Source organism: Haliotis asinina, chromosome 2, assembly GCF_037392515.1.
Source record: "Haliotis asinina isolate JCU_RB_2024 chromosome 2, JCU_Hal_asi_v2, whole genome shotgun sequence".
Lineage (NCBI taxonomy): Eukaryota > Metazoa > Mollusca > Gastropoda > Lepetellida > Haliotidae > Haliotis > Haliotis asinina.
Window position 1 is genome coordinate 71,965,908 of NC_090281.1, and position 17,416 is coordinate 71,983,323.

The following is a 17,416-nucleotide window of genomic DNA, read 5'->3' on the forward strand; positions in this document are numbered from 1 at the left end:
TTATCAGAAGAAAGACTGTATAACTCGTTCAGTCGTGGCTGGATACTTGGACATCCAGGTTTGTCTGTACCTGTCTGGTTGGTCGGTTGTTTGGTTGGTTGGCTTGGTAACGATACGTAATGTTTAGGTTTCCAAAAAACAATGGACTAGACAATCAGGTGACTGACGTCATGAGCATAGGCGTATACTGTTGGAAAACAATAATATGCATTAAGTCAGCAAAACTGACCAACAGATCCACGTCGTCAGTGGTGGATCCATCCCGGCTCGTCAGGGGTCGAAACCGCGATGGTTACCGCCTGTTCAATGTATAATAACTGTTTAACGTTTAATTCACTTTCAGTATGCCGTGTATTTCCTTGATATAAATCAGTGTTTTCCAAAAGTGCTGCTTATATATTTTCTGTTGCAGATAATCACCTGAAAAAAGATGTTTTCGTTGGTTTTCCTCTTCTTGAATCCTTTGACCCTGACCTTGGGGCTTGACAATGGCCTGGCCTTGACCCCTCCCATGGGCTGGTTGGACTGGGAGAGATTCCGGTGCAATGTGGACTGTGTTAATGACCCCGAGAACTGCATTGGGTACGTTCCCAATGGTAACATCAAGTACGAGCGGTGGTTAAAGAGTTCTTAATATAGTAACAGATTTCATGCACTGCATACAATATTTCTCATCTGAGGGCTGCATTTGAACCTGTTATACATCAGGTATCATTCTCCAGCAAGCATCATAGTGACTAGGTAACCTATAAACTCATTTGGCTACTATGCTGTCTTCAAGCATCTCTACATTATAAGGATACAACAACTCCCATGCTGATGTAGGATGTCTTCCTTTCCTGTGGTAAAAATGGGTGGAAAGGTCCTAAAGGGAGGATAAAGACTAGAAAGACCTTCACCTGTTACTCCTTTGACCACTAAGGCAACTGTTGATTTGAGTAAGAACGATCATCATCTTTTTTGACGTTACACATCCAGGCATCTCTAATGGATATTCTGAGGAATGAACAGGGCATTGAAAAGGTTTTAACGGCTTGATCCAGTGCTCCTCGTCAGACAGTTTTGTCATCTCACGTGAGAATGTGAGATGTCATTTTGCAACTGATCCAGCTGATTTCTTTGTGTAAAGTTTTAACCATAGTTGAATGCTGGGTACAATGTTGTCCCATGTGTCTAACGTCTCCACCATGGAAGAAGACAAAGTCTGTTTCATCAGCTGCCTTCTCAGGCAACTTTGTGGTAACGTCAAAACACTATGATCACCAACATCAGCCATGCTGATACACCAGGAGAGGTTGACTGTACATGAGACTGTAACAGTGACTTCAGCTGTATCTTTGAACACTCTCCTTATTCAGATTCGGAACTGTCATATTTCCACCTGTTCACACGCCTGCAGGAAGAACTACCTGGCAAGCGTTTTGCAAATGATGACGGCGTCATTTCTATTGTAATCGAAACTGTCAGGACCTTCTTTAGGCACTGCGGCATCATTGGCAAAACCTGTATAGACCTTGGAGTAGATTATGTATAGCAAAATAAGTATTAGGCAACTTATTATCTCGGTTCATCTGTGTTTGGCTCGGACTTTTTTCAGCTGCGCGGCGATGTAAGAAACGTGTTTTTTCTCTCCCTTTTTCCCTAATCGTTAGACATTAGTTAAGCACTGGAATTAGTCATTTCGGACAATTTTTCCATAACCCCAGTGTCCCCGATCATCCACTATGAAATGCGATGACAGAATAATAAGGAACGGAGAAGCATGCTGATTTTACTGTTTGCCATGCCGACACACTGGTTCGTCCCTCTATTTGACGTGTGCATCACATTACCAATCTTTGCTTTGTTTACGTTGGCAGAGAACTGTTGTTCAGACAGACAGCAGACAGGATGGTGTCTGACGGGTGGCTGGAGGCGGGATATGAGTACCTCATTGTGGACGACTGCTGGGAGGCTGAGACCCGCGACAGTGACGGACGTCTCTACGCCGACCCGACACGGTTCCCCAACGGCATGAAGGCGCTGGCAGATTACGTACGTTGGGATAAGTCTTTTGACTGGAGGTTAGTGTCAGTGGTGCAGCGTTATGTATCGCTCATGTTGTTACATTGGGAATTCTTCTGAGGTATAGTTTCTGGATCATTTACACACATTTCAGACTGAACAAAGCAGATGCAGACAGTGGTGGAGAGAACATGGCGGGTGGGTTGACTCAGTGGGCTTCATGATACATTGGTCCTGACGCACACTGAAACCATCCTGCATCTCGTGTCTTCTTGGCAATCACGCAGTTGGCTTTGTCTAGAATATGACCTTATTCACCCAGCAGTGAATGGCTGTCGAAAAGGATGAAATGGTGCCTGTACACCATCCAGTTCACTGAGAGGCAGCCTCGATGATCTTCTCTAGTCAAAGGTGACGAACGGGATCGGGTGGTCGGGTTTACCGACTTTGTTGACTCATGTCATCGTATGCCAACTGCGTTCATCGATGATGTCTTTCACTGGATTGTCTGACCAGGTTCTATATGCATTGCTGAGTACGACAATAACACTAATGCATTTTCCCTAGTGACGATGATACTTGACAGTGTCCATTCACTCACTAATAATGCGTTATTGGCGGGACTGATTGCAATATTATTTTCTAACGAATTGTTTCTTTCAAAGATCTTTCATCGTTTTGACATTTGACATGTGCAGGTTCATTCGAAAGGGTTAAAGTTCGGCATCCATGAGGACTTCGGTCACGAGACCTGTAACCATTACCCAGGCAGCGAGTTCTACCTTCAGACAGATGCCCAGACCTTTGCAGACTGGGGCGTGGACTATGTTAAACTGGACGGGTGCAACGCTGATCTCGGTGATTTTGACTTCGGTGAGTTTAAATCAGACAACATTTCTAAGCAATCGGATGTTGGATAGGAATCATAGTATTTTAATTCGCGAATAAAAGAAATTGTGAATTGTAAAGAACATTTTCTTTTCACAGGTTATCCTGCTTTTGGAATGTATTTGAACAAAACCGGCCGCCCTATGATCTACTCATGTGAATGGCCGTTTTATCAATCTCTGAAACACTTCAAGATCGTAAGGACATTTTCAACTTTAACATGTGGTTAGAATGTCGAGCTGTTAAAGGAATAAGATATCATTATCACTTAAAGGAAATCTGGGTTATAATACCGTTGACGGGCTGTACTATGCGTATCAGTACATCACAACTGCAATTAGGAATTGCTATTGCACTAGCAAATATCCAGCTATTTCATTTCTCAAAACTTAGATATATTATAAGACCTGTTACAAACTTGTTGTGAATGAATTCTAGGAGTTTTTTTGCTTTCAAACACCAGACATTGATACCTTGAATTAAATACATTATTCGACCATGCCCTTACCAAACATAAATCACAACCTTCTTTGTTTTCGTGACGAATAATTGTTTTACGCTATTAGATTGTATTCTGGGTTTCAATATTTGATAGGACCTGCAAGTTAACAGTTTACTGTTAGAGATTTTGAGAAAGTTTGAATGTCCCTTGCGATATTCCATACTTGTCGTTTCAGCCTGACTATGCAGCCATCCGGCGCACGTGCAACACGTGGAGAAACCATGTCGACATCCAAGACAGCTGGGACAGTATGCTGCAGACAATACAGTTCTACGACAAGGACGAGGGCAACTTCAGTCAGTACGCAGGGCCTGGAGGCTGGAACGACCCGGATATGGTCAGACTCAGACTGCTACTATACCAATATAAAATCCTTGGAATTTAACATTCGAGGATTTTAAGGGCTAATTCTTCTTGTAATGGAAACAAAAGAGATTTGGAATGCCCACTATACTATACCTAAGGCAAAACTTTATTGCTTGTCGTAATAGAATTGAACATGGAGGATTGAGTCAGTAAGATTTTACACGGCTTTTAGCAACATTCCAGGAATCCCATGGCTGCGGACAGAAATGAGTTTCACACATCCTAACCATGGAGGGATTCGAAATTGGGTCTTCAACGTGACAAGCGGTCATTATGTCCGTGCCATTATTAATGAGCTGCTCTTCTCTGCGGCAATGCCGAGCAGGTCCAACGGTCAATTTGAGTTTAATTCATTGTTCCCGATCTTGAAATAAATGTCTCAGATTAAACAACAGGTCCGTACGATATCTTTTCGACATTTTGGGACATTGTCTCTGAGGCTCTTTCTTTAGTGTCCACGCAAAATACGAGGAATTGATGGAATAATTGGGCATCAGTTGGTGTCACTGACGTTTTGGTTTCTGTTCGTCACAGTTGTGACGACGAGTGATGGATGTACGTTCACTTTTTGTATTGAATATTTTGTTGAAATTCATGTGTCTGTATAATTCATTCTCTCTTCAGCTGATTCTGGGCAACTTTGGGTTGAGTCCAGACATGGAAAGGACACAGATGGCCATGTGGGCGATACTAGCGTCACCACTCCTCATGTCCACGGATCTACGGAACATCCGGAACAGCTCCAGGGATCTTCTACAAAACAGAAGGCTGATTGCCATCAACCAGGACAAGATGGGTGTCCAGGGAAAGAAAATCATGACGGTATGAGTTTCCTAGATACATAACTAGAACATTAGGGGTCGGAAGGGTGTTTTATTAACATGCCTGTCAAGGTATGAAGCATTGCTATGGAGAGTTGTATAGGTGTGTCTCAACATCGTGCAGAGTGAAGAGTTTCTTTTTGTTTACGGTCAACAGTTGTGGGTTTGATTCGATAAAACAACGCCTATCTTTAATGAAAATATTTCTAGACGTGTAAAAGATTGCAATGTCTACTTGCTGACAATTTTCTATCAACCAAGAAAAACTGTGACAATAAGTATGTTGGTTTTTTATCATACTGTTGCTTCAGATTGGCCCTGTAGACGTGTGGACACGCCCTCTTCTCCCTACCGGTAGTGTTGGCATTGTATTCTTCCACAGTGACATTCTGACCCATGGCTCTCAATACATCTGGATCACCACCGTCCAGGCTCAATCCCTGGGGCTCACGTTGTCCCAGGGCTACAACCTGACGGACCCCTTTGACGGCAGCTCTAAAGGCACAGTTAAACCATCAGACAATATCAAAGTCAGAGTGAACCCTACAGGCGTCATTATGTATGTGGCCACACCAGTCTCGTGACTTTAAAGGAAGCCATCGACTCATACCCAGAGGCTGCAATGACCAACAGTAACACGTGACTCACCATGCAATTGCCTTTATGTGTTACTACACCACCACAATATCATGCCTGAATGCATCTCATTTTATGAGGACGGAATAGTACTCGCCCGTGACGCTTAAAATATCAAAATGAACCAAAGTAATCCACTTGTCAGGACTTGAAATGAGCACGTAGTATTTTCATGTATAATTAAATGGGGTGATTAAAACAATGAGTTAACTGACTATGTTTTTTCATGTCAAAAGACTCGTGAAGATCCGGGTTAGAAACGTGTTCAGCAACCCATGCTTGTCGTAAGAGACGACCAACGGGATCAGGTGGTCAGGTTTGTTGACACATGTCATCGCATCCCAAATCCATGGATCGATGCTCATGCTGTTGATGATTGGATTGTCTGGTACAGACTCGATTATTGACAGACCGCCATATGGCTGGAATACTGCTGGATGCGGCGTAAACCTAAACTCACTCACTCGTTATTATAGAGTGTTTAACGCCGCATTCGAGAATACCCTGCTACATGGAAGCGGTCTGTTATTAATAGACCAAACAATTCAGTGATTGAAATCATGAGCATCAATCTCCATAACTTGGATACAATGACGTCTGTAAAGAAAGTCAGCGAGACGGCCACCTGATACAGTAAATACCCTTTTACGACAAGTATGGGTTGCTGAACACCCATTATAACCCGGATCTTCAACAGAAATGTAAGGCCAGTATCTCTATGGATCATTAGCTTTATCACCCGGTCCACTTTTTTAATCTCTTCATCTCAAAGTTATATTAAGATAATCTAAACTAGGGGTTAATGATCCTGCAGCAAATGTTTATACTTTAGTTAAACTGTTATGAGATAACATAGCTGGGGAGTTTGCTGAGGGCCGCGTTAAACAACAAACAAACAAACGTTTGTTACAAAGGCAAACTATGTGGTCTTAATACAGCTTCATGTTGTTTTACACCAGCATTGCCTTGATAGGACAAATCCCAGTTTGTTGATTACAAGGAGGACAAGGGCCTCTCATCGGCAGTTACTGGCCTTCAGACACGTTATTACCTTGCATAGAGGTATCATTAGCGCTCTGATTGATATAGTGACATTGTAGGGCGGAAATAGTTACCATCGGTTGTTATCATTCTATTAGTAGTTTTCAAGCAAGCAACCTTTGATGTATACGTCAGGTTCAAGGTCACTGTGGCTATGTAGTATGTAGGGAGGCATTTAAGGGGAGCTATTTTCTACCTCCTGTTTCCAATTTACACCCTTTACGTGAGTCCATTGACGTGATGTGCCAATATTCCGGCAATGTCGCTCTGGAGATTCTAGAAATGAGCTCACACACAATAACCAGGTGGATAATCGAGACCGATCTTACGCGTGACGAACGAACGCTTTAACAATTTGGCTACCCCACCATCTTTTCAGAAAAAGGAAAGACCTACGGTAATACGTACCAGCTGCAATAAAATTCAATTTCTGCAGCTGATGTCCGAGCGTAATGCCGGATTGCCTGGTGCAGAATGATGTAGAGGTTTGAGGGGGAAATGTTTCCCAATGAAACTGAGGTGTGGTCCAGATTTTAGAGCGGGTGCATCATAATAAATAACAAATTAAAATGTCTGCAACAAAACTTAGGAGATTGTCCTTAGTAAAAAGGTTTCTATTTCCATTTCATATGCAAATAGCCTAACAAACAGGCCGTCCGGACTCATGTGTCCATAAAGTGGTCGCTCTCTGTTGTAGCAGTTCTGTAAACCCATGTTGTGGCTGCCCCTGGAGTCGAGACAAAATAAAACGATAGAAAACATGCCCGTTACTTTATTACAGTAGGATAGATTTTTTGGCGTGTGTGTGTGTGCGTGCGTGTGTGTGTGTGAGCGCGCGCGGGTGTGTGTTGTTGTTGTTGTTTGTTTGGGGGTGGGGGTGTATTTTTTTTAATTTATTTTATTTTACTTTATTTTTTTATTCACACAGACCGTCATTCAGCAGGATTCCCATGTGCAAGCGCTCGGAGACCTGGTTGAATGCAGTAAACGTGTATCAGGAAAGAAACGCTGACTGAAACACATGTTGATATCAGGCGTATTATCATGATTGGGTGAAGGTCAGACCTGATATCTGAAGGAATGTTGTGCCGCGCAATCAGTGTACGTATCATTCACGACTGTTTGGACGCAGACGTCCCCAGCTTGTGAGATCTGTTTCACGACAGCACCTGTATACATATGTTCAGTATTCTTTAAAACAGAGTAAAAACATTCAATTGTCTGTATGTGTTGCAGATTTCACCTGAGAAATGTTTTCGTTGGTTCTCCTCTTCCTACATACCTTGACCCTGACCTTGGGTCTTGACAACGGTCTGGCCTTGACCCCGCCCATGGGCTGGTTGGACTGGGAGAGATTCAGGTGTAATGTGGACTGTGCCAATGATCCAGAGAACTGTATCGGGTACGTTTATTACATCAGATACGAGTGGCGGCTAGACTGTTCTGAGCATTACAAATCTGCCGGAGTCCAGCTTTGCCAGCACTCATCAAAGGAGACTTCAAGGAAGTGAGAATTATTTTGGACCTGTTTCACGTTATCAGATATGGCAGTTCATTTATGTCAGATTAACATAACATCTCTTTTCTGTTTCCAGGGAGCTGTTATTCAGACAGACAGCAGACAGGATGGCGTCTGACGGGTGGCTGGAGGCGGGATACGAATACCTCGTCGTGGACGACTGCTGGGAAGCTGACACTCGCGACAGTGACGGACGTCTTTACGCCAACGAGACACGGTTCCCCAACGGCATGAAGGCGCTCGCAGATTATGTACGTACGGATTGGGAAGCAAAACTATTCCCTCTTTACAACAAGGGTTTTATGGTTTGGTTGTATGATTTATCCATCATACCATTGGCACAGGAGGGGTGGTGGAGTAGCCGTTTAGTTAAGGCGCTGAAGACCCGGGTTTGACTCCACACATGGTTACAATGTGTGAAGCTCATTTCTGTTCCCCACGAAGTTTGGAATATTGCCAAAAATCCACACTCACTCAGTCAGTTTAGCGAAGGATGGCTTTGGTGTGGCTTCACTGCATATCATATGATATTCACTTTCTGAATCTGTTAAATGAGAAATAAGACTAGAAATGAAGACGGTGGTGGCTTAGAAACGATGTGTGACCGTGTTCGGAAGCCTAATATAGATTCATAAGTTCTCTCTACTGCGTTTGCCGTTTTTGGCCACCTTGTCCAAAATATGAATCTGTTCATACAGCAGTACCCATGAAAGGCAGTGTCTGTAAACCTAATATAAGGCATTTCACTTTTAATACTTCTCAGGGGTCTGGAATGCAAGAGTAATACCTTAATTTTAAAAATTGAGTTTAGCTTTGCATTTGACTTCAGGTTCATTCGAAAGGTTTAAAGTTTGGCATTCACCAGGACTTTGGTCACCTGACGTGCAGTCATTACCCAGGCAGCGAGTTCTACCTTCAAACAGATGCCCAGACCTTTGCAGACTGGGGCGTGGACTTTGTTAAAATGGACGGGTGTAACGCCGACCTCGGCGACTACGACTATGGTGAGTGCTAGTCGGATGACATTTCACGCCTGTCCACTCAACATGCCACAAGGGTGTATTTCTGTGAATTGTTCAAAACGCATTTCTTCTCTCTCGCAGGTTATCCTATTTTTGGGATGTATTTGAACAAAACCGGCCGACCTATGATCTATTCCTGTGAATGGCCAAACTATGAATCACTGAAAGGGAAAACTGTAAGTAATTTTGCCAAATCATGAATATTGTCTATATATCTCGACCCTCGAGAAATAATTAACATGGCATTCGAAAGGAACACGTTTGCATTATCATATATACTAAGATCCGATTAGGAAATAGCCAAAAATCAATTTAGGTAAATAGTTGGTAAAGAACTTGCCATACAATGTCCTCTCAAATCAGACGGAATGCAGTAAATATGGATAAAATCTTAGAAAATAAACAGTCGACGTTTTAGACAAAATCTCCCAATCTAACATTCACATGTATGAAGTATATGCAGCTTTGAAACTACGAGAGTTTGCATTTGCAAGTAACCGAAAATCTCCTAATCGCAATCTCATATCACAGGTGGGAATTGATTGTTGATTGTTTGTTTGTTTGACGCCGCATTCAAAAATATTCCCGCTGTATGACGGTCTGTCAATAATCGAACCTGGACTAGACAGTCCAGTGATCAATATCATGAGAATCGATCTACGCTATTGGGATACAATGACAACTGTCAACGGTGTCAGCAAACCTGACCACCCAGTCCCCGTACCTGCCTCAGACGACAAGCATAGGTGGATGAAGATCCATTCTAACCCGGATCTTCACGGGTCAGAATACCAGAAGCTGACATTGCGTTTTCTTAGCTAAATGCTCGTCTTTTACGTCGAGATCTGGAGAATGGAAGCTTGTCCCATACATTATTAGATACTCGTGTAACTGTTTCAGCCTGACTTCGCAGCTATCCGGCGCACGTGCAACACGTGGAGGAACTACAGAGACATGCAAGACGGCTGGGACAGTCTGTTTAATACAATACAGTTCTTCGACAAGGACGAGGGCAACTTCAGTCAGTACGCAGGGCCTGGAGGCTGGAACGACCCGGATATGGTCAGACTCTTGACAGACTACCTCTGTACCCAAATAACATTGTCACAATGTAACGTCAGATTGGTTTCTGTATATCAGAGCTTATGTTTGTTCTTTTGGGTGAAATTAGTGAGCAAAGTATTCCAGCAATATAACAGCGGGGTCACCAGAAATAGGCCTAATACATTGTACCAATATGGGGTACTGAACCCAGTTTTTCGGCGGGACACCGCCTCATGTTCTTGTGAAAGAAAGACAAGAGAGTCCGAATTTCTTCAATATTCATATTTCTTATTATACTCATCTTCAATCACTCTGGACTTTTAAATGGAACGGGGGTCTTAGAAGAAGAGGGCCCGCTATAGTCATGCAAGTTGTAACAAAGAAACACACATTGACATAACATTATCAATCAACATGGAAGTCAACATCGAGAGGTAATTTCAGAGTCAGAGACTCCTTAGACAAACTAACGGTTTGTCGCAATAGCCGAAGAACAACAGGAATCGAATGGCATCTACGTCTTTATTGCATGACTTTCTCCATTTGCATGTCATTAGACCATCCTTGACGTTCCACATGGAAACATACGATGATGTAGGTCAAACGTTACCACCGAAGCTCGCCCAGTATTTCAAGCAAGGAGTGGGCAGTGGGCCTACAAACAGTATATCACTATCTCAGTCAAACGTGGATGGGTTGGTCGCGGTGACGATTCATTTTGAATTTTTTCTATATGTGATAAGTTGTTTTGACGACTGGTGGATCTACATTAACGTTATTTAATGCAGTCCTATTTGATATTTTGTTGGCTGTGTTTTGTCTACATATTCACTTACTCCCTCTGCAGCTTGTTCTGGGCAACTTTGGATTGAGTCCAGACATGGAGAGGACACAGATGGCCATGTGGGCGATACTAGCGTCACCACTCCTCATGTCCACGGATCTACGGAACATCCGGAACAGCTCCAGGGATCTTCTACAAAACAGGAGGCTGATTGCTATCAACCAGGACAAGATGGGTGTCCAGGGAAAGAAAATCATGACGGTATGAGTTTCCTGGAGATACGATAAAATAGTACAGACCAGAACAAAGTTTTCTTTTGAATTATGTAGTTTCCGTGTGAAACTTCCAGTGCCTGTTTGCATGACTAGTAATCAAGTGTACTTGTTAAATTGATGTCGACAGTCATTTGTGTTTGGGTTTTTTATGCCCTCGGAAAATCTGACCTCTCCTTAACAAATCCTGTTTTTAAATATTCCAATAATATGATCGAACTATTTCAGGTTGGTCCGGTAGACGTGTGGACACGCCCCCTTCTCCCCACCGGAAGTGTTGGCATTGTATTCTTCCACAGTGACATTCTGACCCATGGGTTTAAGTATCCCTTGATCACCACCGTCCAGGCCCAGTCCCTAGGGCTCACATTGTCCCAGGGCTACACCTTGACGGACCCCTTTGACGGCAGCTCTAAGGGCATAGTTAAACCATCAGACAATATCAAAGTTAAAGTGAACCCTTCAGGTGTCATCATGTATGTGGCTACTCCAGTCTCGTGACTTTAAAGGAAGTCGTTGGTCGATTCCCTGAGGCTAGAAGACCAACAACAACACGTGACTTAATACGTCACAACTGAATTCCTTTAATGGCATTACACATTTCCCTTAACAGGCAGTGAGTCTTCACAGTTGTGTAAGCTTTCCTTTAAGGTTAAGCATAGCTCCATATGAGCACTCGGTGGCAATCTTTATCCATTCTGGTAGAAAAGTTTGTCAACCAGAGTCATGTTTCCGGTTGATTGAAATAATATTATGTACACTTCCCATTAAATGTTTAGACTCACTTGTCTAACTATAGCCACTTACTTCAGGCAACTATTCTAAACTGATTTTTGGAAAATTTTCCATATTGTTTAAACTTACTGTTCATACATGAACTGGTGTATTGTACAACACATCCCTACTTTGTTGATTATTGTCATGAGATCAGTAAATGATGAAAATCAGTGAAAATGGGCAAATTCTTAACAAAAACGTTATTCCCAAACGCAGCGGTTCACATGTACGATATTTGCACGTGCCTTTCCGCAACGCGATGTATGATCCTCATGCACTTCCTCTGCATATGTTTTCCATTTGGTTCCCCTAAGCTATTGGAGATACCAATCTTCAAGGTAACGGTAGAGTTATAAATAACATAATGTGAAACTTTTAAGTGAGTCTAACCTTTTAATGGGAAGAATATTTACTCAACTGTGCCTTTTCAAACGACCTAATCGCTTCGGTTGTGTCATAATATAATCATGGAATATCAAATGTGCTGTCTTTCGATTCTGTGTATTGATACCATGATGACATAAAGATGTCATAGTCTGGATAAACAAGGATGTAGGTAATTGTTAGTTTTGCACTAGCAATGTCTAAAGATGTTTATTCTTCGTGTTGGTCGCTCATGTGAATGTATTCCGCTTCTCGCTAGACTACGAGGGCCGGTCAAGAGGTAATCGATGATTCCTATTGACACCTCGCCACGATCTGAGAAGAAGCGCTCTCTTCATTCTTCATTATTCAGTCATCTTTTCTGAAACCGCATGAAGTTGATTATTTCTGACATAATCTGATACATGCAAGGTACCCATGGACATGTGTGGTGACCTTTGTACACTTGTGTATAAGAAGATTGTAATGACAAGTGCATGAAATGATTGCGAACATGACTTCTTCCAAAACATGACATGGCGAACTCACCAAGGCTGAATTCATTAATCTGATGAGACGTCAACGAATGAATGGATACACTCTCGTTCGGGTTTTGTTGAAAACCTTAGTTTAGAATCCTCGTATGCTCAGAACTCGTTAGTCCTGACACACTAGCCCAGAACACGATAGCCCGATAGTCCTGAACACAATAGCTCACAACCCGACAGTCTTGCCACATTAACCCTGAACCCGAAAGTCCTGATCACATTAGCCCCTAACACGATAGTCTTGACACCCTTTCTCAAAAAGCTGCACCAGCTCCTTCCGGAACCATATAGTCCTGAACTCATTAGCCCCGAACACGATAGTCCTGAAGCCCTTTCTTATAAAGCTGTATCCGCTCCTTCCAGAACCATATAGTCCTGATCACATTAGCCCTGAACACGATAGTCCTGAAGCCCTTTCTTATAAAGCTGTATCCGCTCCTTCCAGAACCATATAGTCCTGAACTCATTGGCCCTGAACACGATAGTCCTGAAGCCCTTTCTTATAAAGCTGTATCCGCTCCTTCCAGAACCATATAGTCCTGATCACATTAGCCCCGAACACGATAGTCCTGAAGCCCTTTCTTATAAAGCTGCACCAACTCCTTCCAGAACCATATAGTCCTGATCACATTAGCCCCGAACACGATAGTCCTGAAGCCCTTTCTTATAAAGCTGTATCCGCTCCTTCCAGAACCATATAGTCCTGAACTCATTGGCCCTGAACACGATAGTCCTGAAGCCCTTTCTCATAAAGCTGTATCCGCTCCTTCCAGAACCATAAAGTCCTGAATACATTGGCCCAGAACTGTATACAGTCCTGAACTAGGACTGAGCAATGTAACTGATTTAGTCATGAAATCGATACGTATTGCGGTATGCTGGTCGAAAACCGGTATTTCGACATGGATTCGGAAAACTTCGTAACACGCGGAAGTCTACGGATATTTCCGTTTTTCTCACCGGAAGTCAAAGTAACTTCGGTTTTAAGCTGTGTTCTTTATTTTGGTTTAGACGTTTTGCAGTTTTTTGCATCGGAATGTTTGAAGTATTTACTGTATTTGGTATTTATTTAATTACCAGTGATCTCTGGTATTTCCATATTAAAGAAAGTCTCGGAAGATGTTGCAATACATATGGCAATATATGCTTTCGCATTGAAATATGTCGCAATATCCAAATTCTCTGCAATACCAGGGTTAGCCCAGAAACTGATAGCCTGGAACACAATATTCCAATAACAAATACACAATCCCCATAGTTGGAAACCTGAGACTTGGGAACCGAATGGTCCTGAACACATGAAGTCAGAAACCTCATAGAACCCGATTGTCTGAAATCTGATTTTGTCTCTTCTGAAATTTGTCAAATAATCCGGAACACAAGAGCCCTTGAGTCAGTGGCTATTTTTACTGTGTTTTTTCAAAATACACCTTCGTCTATAGGATGCAAACTGAGTGCCGTACTTGTGTGCATATGGCGTGTGTATAAACTTGTTTACGGCGGTTAGTGATCCGCAATGATTAGTGACATGGAGTGAAATATGAATTCGTGGCAAGTGTTCTTAGGGGAAAATAAGCTGTGGTTCAGTACATTTCAAGTGCGAGTGGCCACGTAAGGACACTAACTACACTCTAACAACTCAAACATCCAAAATCCCCCGTCCATGAAATTAATGTTGGTTGGATAAATTAACCCACGTTCTAGCTTACCTTTGTGTCGAGGCACACTACAAATACCATGAGGATATATAAAATATAAAAAGTATTTATAAAATTATTTTTGTGGATGGATTTGAACCAATGTGTCAAGTATTCACGTTCACTAATGTCATCACTTGTAAAAGCACTGCATTTTCAGAGTGACCTCCCCTTAACTTCACAGCCCAAGTGTTCACACGTGCAAGTATGATTCGTCTGCAACAAGCCACTCGTGGGGATCCCGAGGAGGATAAGAAGAGGGCGGAACAGGAACTGAAACAGGCTCGACTCATGACGATACAAAATGTGATCATGTTCGGTATTACATGTGGAATAATAAGAGGATGTAAGTAAACTAGTCCGTGTGGAGGACAAAGGCATATAAGTTCGTTATACATCGTTTACAAGACATGCATGTGTGAACTAAACTCTTATGATTTGGGTAATATAGTGTTCATTCAAAGGTTCGTCTGGGATATATGTCTTCGAACGGTCACATAAGGCTAACATGATGTTAAACTGACCTAACTAAGTATTTGAATGCTAAATAATCATTACACGTGTCAGTGGTTGTCTACATTGTAGACAGGAAGTATACAAGGTATATGGTCAGTGGTTGTCTACATTGTAGACAAGAAGTATACCGGTATATGGTATATTCCAGTAAAATAATGCTAAAATACTGTTAAGTGAATGCAAATATTGCCAGTCAAAAACAACTTAATATTAATTTAAAAATAGCCCATTACTAGCTTCTGTAGAGGAGCCAACTTCAGTGAAGTATTAAGTGATTGCCCAAGTATCGGGTCATAATGTTTCTTCAGAACACTGAGGTGGGGATTACCATGGTTGCAGGTGAGTATTATACCATGAAGGATCCTTTCTAATGTATACTGGTTCTGTAGGCGTTTTGTTTGCAAAACTGGGGTACAATGATGCATTTGTGACATCATGATTATGAATAAACCTGATAAAAAGACCATTTATCTACAAGGCAAGAATAAGCTTTTCTTCATGTTCTTGATTTCAGTGCCATGGGTGGTGCAGCAGATTATGTAAAGCTGGAATGAAGATCTGCGCCTGTCAGGATGTGAAACCACAGAGGTTCATTGAACAGCTCTGATGACAGATTCATGATCATCACGTTCCCAGATGCACCTTCTGTTTGCAAGAAAGAACAGATTCAGGGTTGAGCACTCAGAACACTGTGTGGCTTGTCATGCTGGACTCCTTTTTTTTTTAACTGTGTGAATTGAAGAGTGCAGAGAGGATAGTGTACTAAATGTGTGTATGACAGAAATATGTATGATATTAAAAGCTCTTATCTGATACATATGTGTACTGTTTTATTTAATAAGAGGAAAACTCATTTGTAACTTCTTTTAATAGATTTTTTTAATCCAATTAAAAGTATTTAACGTTTGCAGGATCATGCTTAACAGCTCCTATTCATCACATGGTGACCTTGTAGTGCAAGGAATGCAAGTGCTTCAGTAGTTCGACAAATCTATTCATCTTACTCATCTCCTGCCTACCTTAACTTTTCATTTGTGAAGAAGTGAAAAGCATTCTTATCTCAATCCATCAATGAAGATCCAGGCAGGATTGATCTTGAGGATCCCATGCTTGTCGTAAGAGGTGCCTAACAGGAGTGGGTGGTCAGGCTTTGACTTGGTTGACAGATATTGTGTAGATTGATGCTGATGCTGTTGATCACTGGATCGTCTGACCCAGGCTTGGTTATTTACAGACCACCACCATACAGCTGGAATGTTGCTGAGTGCCAGCGCACATACCTCCAGATTGGCCATGCTTAAACTCACAGATCAACTATATTTCATATAGCCACAGATAAAACTCGCTCACTCACTGAGTGACGTGATGAATATAATTGTTTTAACCCTACACACTCAAGAAGGGACAGGCCAGCGTGATCATTCTTCATCTACATATTTGAAGTTGTTTCTGAAGCAAAGCAGCGTGATCTACATCCAAAGTTAAGAACTATTACCAAGTGATCTAAATATATCTTCATAACACATGCGTATGTTTTATCACCCACATAATCTTGATCCATGTCATTTTCATGGAAGGTTGTGCCACCATAAAAGAATTTTGAGAGTATTCTGCAATGATATATATCACTTTGAACACAAGAAATTATGCCTCAAACAGCAGCGTGTCCCACAGTTTCATTGACACGTGTATTCTTCTAACAGATTATCGAGAGCAGTACCGAAGTGTTCTTTGATATTCTTTATGAGAATGTCATCAACTTAAGTTTGTGTTAGTCAGTAATTAGTGAAGTATGCTGGTGTAGATTATAGGGTCGAAACAGTGCAGTTATACCACAGTACATACATACTGCAGTACAAGGTTCAATTTGGTAATTGAGATTATAATGCAGAAAACTGACAAGAGCCATCTAGCAAAGAAATGCATAGATTTTGAAAAAATGGTTTGAGTTCTAAACATTTTAGAAAAGGTGTACAAAGGTTAATAACACGATGGTATGAATACTGACAATACCAAACCGAAAGCAAAACACCACTGTATTCCAAACGCTCTGGTATACTGACTGTTTCACCCCTAGTAGGTATGTAATTAAGATTACTAGATATTCTCAGGTGTGGGGGACATAAACTGTTTTACACCTTTCGCAGGACATAAACCTTATTGCTGATTATGGAGTGTTTTCTGCATGTTTGACATACAAATTATCTCAAATACACAGTAAATTCGAATCCCGGATGGGACTCAACCGAAAAAGTACTAGAATTTGTACTTTACTAAGAAAGTGAAATCCCAAATATGACATATGTTGCAGTAAATTTAAAAGCTTGCGTCATTGTTTACTCAATTCTACTGGGCCCTTAGTGGAGATAATCTCAGCTTGTAATACTGTTGTTTGAAACTACTTCGTTTTTTGTTTGACAGTTACTGTACAGTGATGATTAAATACATGACTGGCTTTATCTTGTTTTTTTATTGTTATAAACACTTACAGTTGATTTCTGGATGCTAGTACCAAACTGAAGTTGACTTCCGAAAATGTCCAGGACTCCTTCTTATGACACGAGGTAGTCATGATGACTCCTAAATATTCATGCCTAGGTCAAACACTTTTGTTGT

General features: G+C 41.7%; 2 protein-coding genes and 1 long non-coding RNA gene across 6 annotated transcripts; all 3 read left to right on the forward strand.

Moving 5' to 3' along the window:
* Positions 1-5,429, forward strand: LOC137274256 (alpha-N-acetylgalactosaminidase-like). Of its 3 annotated transcripts, none has more exons than XM_067807356.1 (8): positions 1-58; positions 413-582; positions 1,860-2,034; positions 2,703-2,877; positions 2,992-3,089; positions 3,570-3,731; positions 4,385-4,582; positions 4,893-5,429. In XM_067807356.1, exons 2-8 carry the CDS (start codon positions 431-433, stop codon positions 5,163-5,165), a joined length of 1,233 nt encoding a protein of 410 aa, XP_067663457.1. In that variant the 5' UTR covers positions 1-58; positions 413-430; the 3' UTR covers positions 5,166-5,429. The 3 variants fall into 3 exon arrangements, with proteins under 3 accessions (XP_067663457.1, XP_067663458.1, XP_067663459.1); XM_067807357.1 differs by having other exon boundaries at positions 31-93; XM_067807358.1 differs by having other exon boundaries at positions 31-77.
* A 1,927-nt stretch (positions 5,430-7,356) lies between these two features.
* Positions 7,357-12,156, forward strand: LOC137272844 (alpha-N-acetylgalactosaminidase-like). 2 transcript variants are annotated; one of them, XM_067805252.1, is made up of 8 exons: positions 7,357-7,403; positions 7,495-7,660; positions 7,854-8,028; positions 8,607-8,781; positions 8,881-8,975; positions 9,700-9,861; positions 10,691-10,888; positions 11,128-12,156. In XM_067805252.1, exons 2-8 carry the CDS (start codon positions 7,509-7,511, stop codon positions 11,398-11,400), a joined length of 1,230 nt encoding a protein of 409 aa, XP_067661353.1. In that variant the 5' UTR covers positions 7,357-7,403; positions 7,495-7,508; the 3' UTR covers positions 11,401-12,156. The 2 variants fall into 2 exon arrangements, with proteins under 2 accessions (XP_067661353.1, XP_067661352.1); XM_067805251.1 differs by having other exon boundaries at positions 7,357-7,660.
* A 2,280-nt stretch (positions 12,157-14,436) lies between these two features.
* LOC137272845 (uncharacterized) lies at positions 14,437-15,615 on the forward strand. Its single transcript, XR_010956111.1, has 2 exons — positions 14,437-14,630; positions 15,315-15,615. It is a non-coding gene; the product is annotated as an uncharacterized lncRNA (long non-coding RNA).
* Positions 15,616-17,416: the final 1,801 nt, after the last annotated feature.